General features: G+C 41.2%; 1 protein-coding gene across 1 annotated transcript; it reads right to left on the bottom strand.

The window, feature by feature from the left end:
* Positions 1-812: 812 nt before the first annotated feature.
* efcab10 (EF-hand calcium binding domain 10) lies at positions 813-10,595 on the bottom strand. The gene is made up of 4 exons (XM_073059080.1): positions 10,081-10,595; positions 5,327-5,482; positions 5,158-5,248; positions 813-974 (listed from the first exon to the last, which is right to left on the bottom strand). Exons 1-4 carry the CDS (start codon positions 10,181-10,183, stop codon positions 929-931), a joined length of 396 nt encoding a protein of 131 aa, XP_072915181.1. The 5' UTR covers positions 10,184-10,595; the 3' UTR covers positions 813-928.
* Between the last annotated feature and the right edge of the window lie 746 nt (positions 10,596-11,341).

Raw genomic sequence — 11,341 nt, 5'->3', positions numbered from 1 at the left:
TCCCCCCAACAATATCCAAAGTGGTGTACCTGTTGTTGAGGGGGATGGCCACAGGGGTACTCTGCACTGGCTGTGTAACCCCTTTCCCTTTCTTGATTGTCACCCAGTTTCCTGTGTTCTGCTCCTTGGGTGTAACTACCTCTCAATATGTCCTTATCTATCACCCCATCAGACTCCTAAATGATCCAAAGTTCATCCAGTTCCAGCTCCAACTCCATAATGTGGATATACCACAGCACATCCAAATGCTTCATAAATGTCGCAATTTTACCCACGTCAACCACATCCTTTGGCAGCTCATTTTACATACGTACTCACTATCCTTTGTGCAAAAAAAAGGTGCCTCTCAAGTCAAATTCAGAAGACATCATCTTTTATGTCCAAATGACATGTAATCTGGTCTTGTGGTCGCATCCCACTAATAAATGGAAGGAGACCTACTGTAAGAAATGGTCAATGTGAACACCTTCACTTCTATTGTTTACCCAATTAAGAGAAAAGCTTCAGCTTTTAAAAAATTTCTTCTGGGTAGCTTTTCAGTATTTTATTAAATTAGATGAGGGAGAGTAAGACCAACGTGTCCAAAGTTCCATGCAGTTTGACTGTTTGAAGAATCAATTTATCTTTGCCTACTTATCATTCATACTTATTCTTTTGTCTTTCAATGTCATATTGGGTCAATTCTATATTGCTCTGAACCACAGACATTCAAATTGATCAAGGTACCTCTGAATTTTCACACTGGAATGTACCTTAGATAGTCCCCTGACACAGGGTTCCAACAGAAACCAATAATAATGTTAACATCAAAGTCGTGGTTAATATTATTTATTCAAGTACATGTAGCAAATATTATTGTTTGTCTCAGTTTTAAACATATTGAGATGAATGTTTGCTATGATTACTCAGTTACAGTGAAGGTTTTTATTTATCCAGCTTTGTATGGAGAATACATCTTCATTAATCCAGCTTTCCTGATAACATGAAAAAAACAAATATTAGTTCTAAATTGTGTCTGGTGGTTATTGTTTTCAGTACCTTTTGAGATAAGCAAAGGTTTAATCTGAGTTAACAAGAGTCTCATCTTGGCTGCTCATGACTGGAATATTCCATCCTATTACTGAATACACATACTGAAGTAAACAATTACCATATAAAAGCATGGATTTTGCTGGTGTTGGTCTACCTTCTGCTCAGTGTTACCCCACACCCAATTTAACCAATCTGGATACAAATAACATTCAAATAGAAGTGCCTCTCAGTTCACCCTAGACATTCCTATCTTTTAAAGCTGCCATAGTTTTTTAGTTTGATCAATGTCTCTTACTTTTAAATATTTATAAATTAAAGGATATTTAATACATTAAAGAAAAACAAATAATTTCTTGGAGATAGTTCCTTCCTTTCTTTTCCACCATCTTTAATCGCCATTGAAGGCACTTAGGTTACCATTTAAGCATTAGGATGAACCAGTATAATTTCTAGTAATGTCAGCAAATGAAGATCTGCTGCTAAGCTCAATGGGCAAACAACTGATAGACCACACTGTTAAATATGTCACTAACTAATGGTGGGTATGTTTTGTTACATACGCCGTGGGTATCTGGTGACTGCCTTATGCCCATGATGCAATTGAGTATCTGGTGAGCATGATGTAATGGTCTTGTGTGCCTTCAGGCTTCTGTACCTCCTTTCTGATGGCAGCAATGAGAAGAGGACATGTCCTGGGTGATGGATGCTGCCTTTCTGAGCCACAGCTCCTTTAAAATGACCTGGATACTGGCTTGTACCCATGGTGGAGCTGGCTAATTTTACCACCCTCTGCAGCTTACTTTGATCCTGTGCAGCAGCACCCCCCCCCCCCCCCACCGCCACAACCCACCGCCACCAAAGCAGCAGCCAGTTCGAATGCTCGATATATCTGTGGAAATTTGTGAGTGTTTTTGGTGACATACCAAATCTGTCTTTCTCGGATTGTGTGATTTTCCCCTAAGTAGTCTGATATTCGTAAACATCCCAACCCAAACTCATTTTGGTAAATAAATTAATGGGCTACTGTAAACTGAACCTCATGTGTAGTTAACCAGTAGAATCAGGGGAAATTGACAGAGAGAATAAAATGGGAATAAGATAATATTACTGCCCTTGATGCTTAGTTGTTGGCATGGACCTGTTCGGCAAAAGGGACTGTTTCTGTGCTATATGACTCTATGACTCTGAAAAAGTATCATTTTTTCTCAATGCTAGATGTATGAAGTGTTAATACTATCAATAAATTAACAGTTTTACATTTTCATAACAAAAGATTGCCAATTGGACTTCTGTTTCTATTAAAATGCAAAGCACAATACTTGTCTTAACTGAAATATCAAGCATTCAGTTTATAAGATACTAAGTTCTGGAAAATTGCTAAAAATAAGGCAGCATGTTAGCTTAGCTGCTCCCATATTCTTTTTGGCTTTCACAGGGAAAACCAGGTAATACTCAGGAGTGAAAATTATGGACCATTTCTCCCTCCAGAATAAATGAAGAGTGAAACAAACCATAGAATCTCTCAAAATTTTCATTGTGTGTATTTTTAAATCATTTTGGTATTTTATGAAATCCGTGAATGTCACTGGCAAGATCAACTACTCACCCCTAGATGCCATGGAGGTAAAGATGGTAAGATTCTACTTACATTACTTAGACTGTGTGATTAACGTACTCCTATTGCATTGTAAGGAAGGAAGTTCCAGGGTTTTTGACAGCATCTAAGGAAGAGAGCTTGGACACAATGGTGCTCCCATAGCGCTTGTGACATGTGTCCTTTTACATGATGGAAGGTGTGCTCAAAGAAGCCTTGAATCTTTATCACATAAGGTCTATTGAAACAGATTGCCAGGGACTTAACAATTTGTTTCAATCATTTTTTTTCTAAGAATACCTATATGATATATTATTACACATATTGAATTACATAGGCAAAAATTAACCAATTAAAAGAAGAAATCTGCAAACCCAAGGATGTTTCCCTGATTGAAAATTCAGATCAAGGTTCAACAATATCTGAACTCTGAGCAGGTCCCACAGATTGAAAGACAGTGAATGTTATTGCACTGTTTAAGAAAGATGTAGGTGAAAGGTGGGTAACTATAGGCCAGTCATTTTAACATCTGTAATTAGGGACAATGCTGAAGCTATCATTAAGGAAGAAATAGCAAGACATCTGGATAGAAAAGATTCCATCGGGTAGACACAGCAAGGATTCATGAAGAGCAGGTCCTGTTTGAGTTCCTTGAGGTTTTAGAGGGAACTGATAGATGTTGTATACATGGATTTCCATAAGGAATTCGATAAGGTGCTACATGAAAAGCATTCATGGAGGATGCATGGAGTTGGGTGCAATCTATTAGCATGGTTAGAGGACAGAGGATTGGTTAACCAATAGAAGGCAGAGAGTTGGGATAAATGAGTGTTGCTCTGGTTGGCAGTCAGTGGTGACCACTGTTTTCTCTAAGCTGAGCAGGTGCACGCTGCATAATAACTGAATTGCTCCCAAGCATATAGCCTTTGTTGCCACGCAGCTGTAATTTTCTCTTCTTAAGTCCATAATATATAAGAGCAGAATTGGGCCATTTGGCCCATCGAGTCTGCTCTGCCATTTCCTCTCAACACTAATCTCCTGTCTTCTCCCTGTATCCCTTCATGCCCTGACCAATCAAGAATCTAATATAATCTTCTTATATAATGTTAACATTTAAAGTGCTGTGCACTTTTCAGGCCAAGTAAAAATTTCTTGCTCAGAGCAATGGTTGGTTCATGTAAAAAAAAAATAGACAAAATGTTATACATGAGCAGAGTGCTGCAGGGCTCAGTGCTGGGCCCACAACATATACAATATACATTAAAGGTTTGGGAGAGGTTACTGAGTGCAGTATATCTAACTTTGCTAATGGCACTAAACTGAGTGGAAAAGCAAGTTGTGCAGCTGATGTGGAGAGTCTGCAGAGAGATATAGATAGATTAAGTGAGTAGGTAAGGGGCTGCTATTGTGCAGAAAGACTTGGGAGTGCTTGTGCATGAATTGCAAAAGGTTGATTTCTAAGTGCAACAGGTTATCACAAGAACAAATGGAAAGTTAGCCTTCATTGTGAGAGGAACTGAATTTAAGAGCTGAGAGATTATGTTGCAACTGTACAGGGTACTGGTGAGGCTGCACCTAGTGTACTGAGTGCAGTTCTTGTCTCCTTTTGAGGACAGATATACTATCTTTGGAGGCAGGTAGGTGGAGCTCAGTCCATTGAATGGTGGAGCAAGCTTGATGGGTGAAATGACCTACTCCTATATGTGCTTAAGGTATCAGCAACACTGCTGTAGAGGAGAAAGGTCAAATACGGTTCCCAGCATAGTCTGTATCCATAACCAAAAGAGGTATTTGATGCCTAAAGGGCTTAAGATAGGAGATGGGCAGAAAAAATCTAATTTATGACATTTGTTTCATTTCCTTTGCAGACACAACCAGTTTCTTCCTTTGACCCCTATCACCCAGGACATGCCCTTTTCTCATTGCTACCATCAGGAAGAGGGTACACACTCAATGACTCAAGAACAGCTTCTTCCCCTTTGCCATCCAATTTCTGAATGGATATTGAACTGATGAACACTACCTCACTATTCTTGCAGTATTTTTCTAATCTATAATATATATTTACTGTAATTCAGTTTTATTATTATGTATTACATTGTACAAAACAACAAATTTCCAGTAATATTCTGATTTTGATAAATTAAGTTGCCATATCTTTATTTCCCTGTTTATAAAACCTTTTTTAAAGATTAACTTCTGCATTTTTAGACTGAATTTTACGTAACTTCATCACCTTCTCATTAATATTATGCTCTCTTTTCAAAACCATAAGTAATGTAAGACTTCAAAAGTATATTTATCCATCTGCACTTATCTTTTACTAATTGTTGAAGGGAAAGAACTGACAGTACCAAGAAACTGGCAGATTTAAGAGACACACATCTGATTTCCCATGTAACAGATACTACCATTGGACAAAGCAGCAAAGTATTATGAATTTCAATTCTGCATTACAGATAACAATGGCAAAATCTTCAACTTCTCGCAGATAATTTGTACGAACCCAAGAGCAAGAGTTCAGTACTTACGCCTCAGATTTGAACACTGCCAGGTGGATTTTATTGTCATGGGCACCTGATGGCATCTTTGCAAAATCTTTTATTCCAAGGGTTTTCAAAGCTGAAATGATTTCAAACAGAGTAAGTGCTGAGCTTCAAAGTTTCACAACAGAGCAAATCATAGAAATGAAATCCATACCTTCTGTGTACTGCTTCAGAGTTATATACCCTTTTTTTGTAGGATCCAAAATCCCAAATACAGCATCCAAATTTGATTCATCGAACAAGCAAGGGTAATTTGTTTTGGTCATTTTAATAGCCTTCAATTGCTCTATTAAAAACTCCAGAGGCTTAGCTGCAAATATAAAACCATATTTAACAATAAGAACTGCAGTTCAATCAACTATGTTACTGATGTTCCTCAAATTAACTAAATTAAACAAGAAAAACTAAAATTAGGTTTTATAAGAACTAGGTCACAAATTTAATGGAAAAGGATCATATTTTATAACACAATCCTAACTAATTTCTATTGGTCAGCTGCATTTCTGCCTTTCTATTCAATTATCTAGAGGCATCACACCACTCAAACCTCATTTGAGGTTACTCCTCATTTGGTGAGATTGATACATTTTATTTTAGAGATGTAAAGGATTTGTTGTATTAATCTTTAGAGAGCATTTTCCATACTCTTCTATGAGAGGTTGCAGATTCTCCTCCATTGTTTGAAGGGCTCTACTTAATTGTAGCTGCTGATTTTGAACGTCCACTGTGGAAGTGCATTGGTGGGTCTAAGATGTTCTTGTCCACCTCCAGTACTGGATGTAGCCTGTTGGAATGATTACTTCAGGAATGCCTGTCTTCCATGTTAGTCACAAGCAAGTGGTTTTCACGAGTACATTATGTTCTGTCATGGACTGAACACCAGCAACAACTATAAACTGTTTTGGAGTAGGGTTTCAGCCCAAAATGTCAACTGTACTCTTTTCCATAGATGCTACCTGGCCTGTTGAGTTCCTCCAGCATTTTGTGCATGTTGCTTGGATTTCCAACATCTGCAGATTTTCTCTTGTTTATAAAATTTGGTGATGTTTTTGTTTCTAAAATAGGAGACCTCTGTTTGGTTTCGACTGAATATAAGTTAACCAATTTTTTAAAAAGTATTTTTAATCTTCTATAATTCTGACTACTCCAGGGGTGCTGTGACCCACATATCCTGGAAGGATTTTCCAGTTGTGGCGAGGGGGTAGCACACTGTGCTGGCCTTTATTAGGTTCAGTATGCTCCACAAAGTGAATTGTCCCCTTTTTCAGTGTGCCTTTCTGCCTGGGAAAGTTTGACATGTTTTAATCTCAAACTTCATCTTACCACTGGCAGAATTCCAGCAGAATGTTATTCCATTGTTCAAGAGAGTAGCAAGGACAAGCCAGGAATATAGGTCAGTGAGCCTGACTTCAAATGCAGGAAAGTTACTGGCGGGAATTCTGAGGGACAAGATCTACCATCATTTGGCTAGTCAAGGCCTGAGCAGGAATAGTCAGCATGGTTTTACACATGGGGATCATGTGTGATGAATCTTCTGGAATTTTTTTTAAGAGGCAACTAAGGAGATAGATGAAGATAGGGCAGTGGATGTTGTCTGTATGTAATTTAGTAAGGCATGATAGGCTGACCTGGAATGTTAGGTTGCATGGGATTCAGGGAAGCTAAGAAGGGGGGTTCCGAATTTGCTTGATTATTGGTCGCAGAGGGTGAAGATCAATCCACATCCAGGCTATTTATGTAAATGATTTGGATGTGAATTGTTACGTGTGATGAGAAAACCATGGGGAGATGGGGTCCAGAGTTGATCCCCCCGTGACCTATGTTGCTAACGAGAGAGAGAGAGAGAGAGAGATAAAGAGGGGGAGACACACCATGCTGCACATTCTGATAATGAGAGAGACACAAGGATTTAAAATTATGGCTTCTTCACTGATTGTTGACTTTACTTCCAAGGACTCTGCCACTTTGCCTGCTTGTGTGAATCGCTGCTGACACAGCATAGTGGGTGCCTGGTGCCTGCTGAGACAGGAGGGAGTGGCCCAGTTTGATGGACATGATCAATTGATGGATGGCTGGTACCCCGGCAGGGGAGATAAAAGACGAGTCGGCTGAGATACAGGCAGACATGCCACTGGACACTGAACGAGTGTTGTGCACCCACAGGAAGGTGGGGGCTTGGAGGATTGATTTGGGGAAATCAGTCCAAGGCTCACAGTGTGTGAAGGCAGGCCAGTGGGGGCTTGTGTGTGTGTCCATCCTCACCTGGGTGACAAGTCCACCTCTGAAGAACGGTCTGGCCGGGAACGGAAGGGCCACAATTGATGATCACAACAGTACAACGGAATAAGAAGACAACGGAAGGTTTGCCTGCTGCAGCTACTCATCTCACTCTCTCTCTCTCTCTCCAACATCACAACAGCAACTACCTCAATCCAAACTGAACTGAACTGAACTCTGCATTATCCTAAGACTATTCATTTACCCCAGACTACAATAGAGCTTGGTTTTGATTCTTATTCCTACACTTCTGTATTTATCATTGCTAACCTGTTTGATATGTATATTTGCATTTTTGATACTGTATTACTTAGTTTACTAATAAACACCTTTAGTTACAGTACCACCAGACTCCAACATATCGTTCCATTTCTGCTGGTTTGGTAACCTGGTCACGGGGTACATGACAGAATGGGCATGGCACAATTAGCAAGATTACTGATGATACTAAATTAGGAGCTCTTGTTGATAGTGAAGTAAGTGACAATGAATTGCAAAGAGATCTCAATCAGTTAGGGAAGGTGGAATGGAAATGGATTCCAGCAGCTAAGTGTGAGGTGATGCATTTTGTACAATAAAGCCAGATAAGATTTAGACAGTGTTTGGCAGGGCACTGACAAGTGTTGTGGAACAGAGAGATCTGGGAAGACAAGTGCACAGTTCACTGAAAGTGAACAAGTAGACAGGATTTTGAAAACGGCACTTAGCATGCTGCCCTTCATCAGTCAGGATGTCAAGTTTAAGCGTTAGGGATGGTATATTGCAGTCATATAAATTGTTGGTGAGACTAGTTGGAATATTGTGTACAGCTTCGACTACCATTATACAAAAAAGGCATTGTCAAACTGGAGGGGGTGCACCAGAGATTTATGAGGATGCTTCCTGGACTAGAGGGCCTGAATTATAAGGAGAATGCAACCATACTGGACCTTTATTCTGAGGAGCACAGGAAAATGAGGGTAACCTCACAAAGGTTTATAGAATCATGAAGGATATGGATGAGGTGAATGACATCATTTCCTCAGGGTTGGGGAGTCCAAGACTAAAAACTACAGATACAAGAAAAAAGGGAGAGACTTAAAAGAGACTGGAGAATAACTTCTTTACGCAATACTCTATGACTCTAATGCGATCAAACAAGAGTCTGAAATATGCACACATTTAAAAAAAGCTTTTAAAGCTATGAAGCTTTCAAATGGTATTCTAAGAGAATGACAAACCTCAAGTATAATTTAACAATGTGAGAGAGATTGTTCAATAGCAGGTATGGCACTGGGTTAGGATAAGTGTAATGGGTGAGTTAGGGCTTTAGGCTGTGGTGTTGAGTGCTTGATGCTAGATTGTGATGGACAAAATAGAGCATGATGTTGAATGATTGAAGCTGGGAAAGGTGGGTGAAACAGGTGTTAATGTGATGTTGAATGTGCATAAATTGGTGAGAGTGGTTTGGAATGATGCGGAGAGTCTTACTGGGAGTGACATTAAAGGAATGATACTACGGTGGGGTAGTTGAGGTGGTTGATATGGGGTGTGACAGAGGATATTAATGCTGTTAAAGGAGATTTTAGGGTGTGGCATTGGCAGACTGGTGTTGGGGTGGGGTAGGTGAAAGGTGGTAAATTAGGGTGTGAAGTTGGTTGAGATGATGCCAGTGTGGTGGGTGAGGTGAGTAAGAGTGTGTTTGGGTGCAGCTTAAGAGCTGATGCTTGGATGGCATACATGCAGTGGGTCAGACAGGGTGTTCGGGTGTTGCATTGGAACTTTGATGCTGGGATGGAGTGAGTTGGGGATGACAAAGGATGTGATTTAAGGAGTTGATATTGGGTGTGGTGGATGAGGTGAGCGGTATTGAGAACTCAACGTTGGGGTAAGATGGATGCAGTGAGGGATGTCAGGCTATGGTTTTGAAATGAGATGGATGCAGTGGGTGAGATAAATTCAGGTAGTTTGTTGCAGTATGGTGTGGGGTTGTGGGCGTGGGACTGGTGTGGTCAATGAGGTGGGCTGAAATGGGGTGAGGTGGGATTTTGACACATGATGCTGTAGTGAATTCAGGTGGGATTTGGAGGGATGCATTGGCTGGGGAGGAATGTGGTGGGCGAGATATAATGAAGGTGGTGAGGGGGCAGGTGTGATGAGCAGGAATGAGGTGGGGAAGTTTGATAAGGCAGACCGAGGAGGGTTAGATGGGGAAGGTGTGATAAGAAGGGATGAAAGGGCGAGGAGGCAGGTGCAAGATATAGAGGGATGTTATGTGGAAGGATGAGGAGGAGTGCAGAGAGAATTAGATGAGAAGATTGGGAATGATATGAGGATGCATGAAGAGGGATTGGGATGAGAAAGAATGAGACATTAGATGGCATCAGGAGGGTTGAGGGGTGAGAAGGAATGAGTGTAATTGGGGTGAGGACGAATGGGGTTGAGGAGAAATGAGATGAAAGAAGGAAGGATAATAAGATGAGATAAGGAAGGATGAGATGAGATCAGCAGGGAATGAGAAGAGAAGAGGATGGGATGAGAAGTCTGAGGTGGGTTGAGTTGGTCATGACTGAGACCGGCTCGGTTCCTCCCCGGACCCTCGAGTCGACGTATTCCTCAAACCCAGGGCCTTGGCCACGAGTGCCCACGTACCCGGCCGGTGGTAGAGCAACATGCTGGTCAGACTGTCGATCAGCTCCAGTATCTGGTGCTCCGCCAGGTACTCCAAAGCTTCTTGCTCCCGGGAAGACGCCATGCCGTTGTTGCTGGGTAACAGATCGGAAGCTGAAGGTGACGCAATGTCCGCTCATGGTCCCCACCCTCTCCCGGACGGCGATCAGCTGTTACCCTCACAGTCGGCTGAATGATGGAGCTTTCAACGCCCCCGGAGAGCCGGAATGTTAACCGGGCGCCGGTGCAGACGGCTGGGTGCTGGAGGTCGATTCCGAGCGTCCTCTGAACTTGACCCGGGGCCGATGCATAAGAGTCGGGGGTCTTGGAGTACCTGGGTCCGGTCCATTGGCAACCCGGTGCCGGTTCGGGTTGTTGGAGTCTGTCACCGAGGGATCTTCGGATCAGCCGAATGAGGGACACCTCGGGTCTGACAGAGCAAGCGAGGAATCCAGTGTGCTACCAATCCAGCGTCCAATGCTTGTCTGGTGTTAAATGACCAAAGATACTTTTCTACCCCACGAACTATACTGGAAAATTGAATGTTCTCTATAGTCGAGGGATAACCATACCGCTGCTGCAGACCGTTCCCCCGAAAGGATTTCAGTCCCAATGAATTAAGGTGACGAGGATTACAGTGGTGTACACTAAAGTAAAATCAGGTTTTTAATCGGTGAAAGATTACCGAGAGTTCGTTACAGGCAGATTGGCTGACTACAAAGACAGGTGGGAAAGCAGGTTGCGAGGGCAAATGTGGGCAAAACAAATCTCGGAGTAGAACGTACGGAAAATCAAAAACAAATAGAAATATAGACATAGAAATAATTCGCAACATGAATAGTCAGATTGTCTTTTATTGCAGAAGGGAGCGGAGAAAGAAATCTTGTAAATCAGTGTACAGCCTACAATCTTGGTATCTTTAATCAAAGAAATACTCTGCATTAGAGGTATTTCAGAGCAGCTTTACTAGCTTGATGAATGCTCTGTGACCAAAATCTTAATTTTGTTTCTCTTTCCACCATTTATTTTATTTCCTCAAATGAAAGGGTTGACTTAAGAAACATTTGAATACTTTGGGCTTCTGCTTAGGGTTTAGAACAAACAAGGGATTCTAGAAGAGTTTGACAATGTAGATCCTGTGATGATACCGCTGAGAGTATCTGAAAGTAGCAGCTTATTTTCAGAAGGGGGGCATTCATTTAATGCACTATTTATAATGAGAGCGAATCATTTTTTGAGGTTA

This window comes from Hemitrygon akajei, chromosome 10 (assembly GCF_048418815.1).
Source record: "Hemitrygon akajei chromosome 10, sHemAka1.3, whole genome shotgun sequence".
NCBI lineage: Eukaryota > Metazoa > Chordata > Chondrichthyes > Myliobatiformes > Dasyatidae > Hemitrygon > Hemitrygon akajei.
This window is presented reverse-complemented; position numbering and strand designations above follow the sequence as displayed.

What these genes read in the sequence shown, in the direction of transcription:
- efcab10 (XM_073059080.1), bottom strand. Translation starts at nt 10,183, where the DNA reads ATGGCGTCTTCCCGGGAGCAAGAAGCTTTGGAGTACCTGGCGGAGCAC. An exon ending in GTTGCTCTACCACCGGCCGG is followed by an intron (nt 5,483 to 10,080) that starts GTACGTGGGCAC and finishes TTATATTTGCAG; the next exon opens with CTAAGCCTCTGGAGTTTTTA. An exon ending in TCTGAAGCAGTACACAGAAG is followed by an intron (nt 5,249 to 5,326) that starts GTATGGATTTCA and finishes AAATCATTTCAG; the next exon opens with CTTTGAAAACCCTTGGAATA.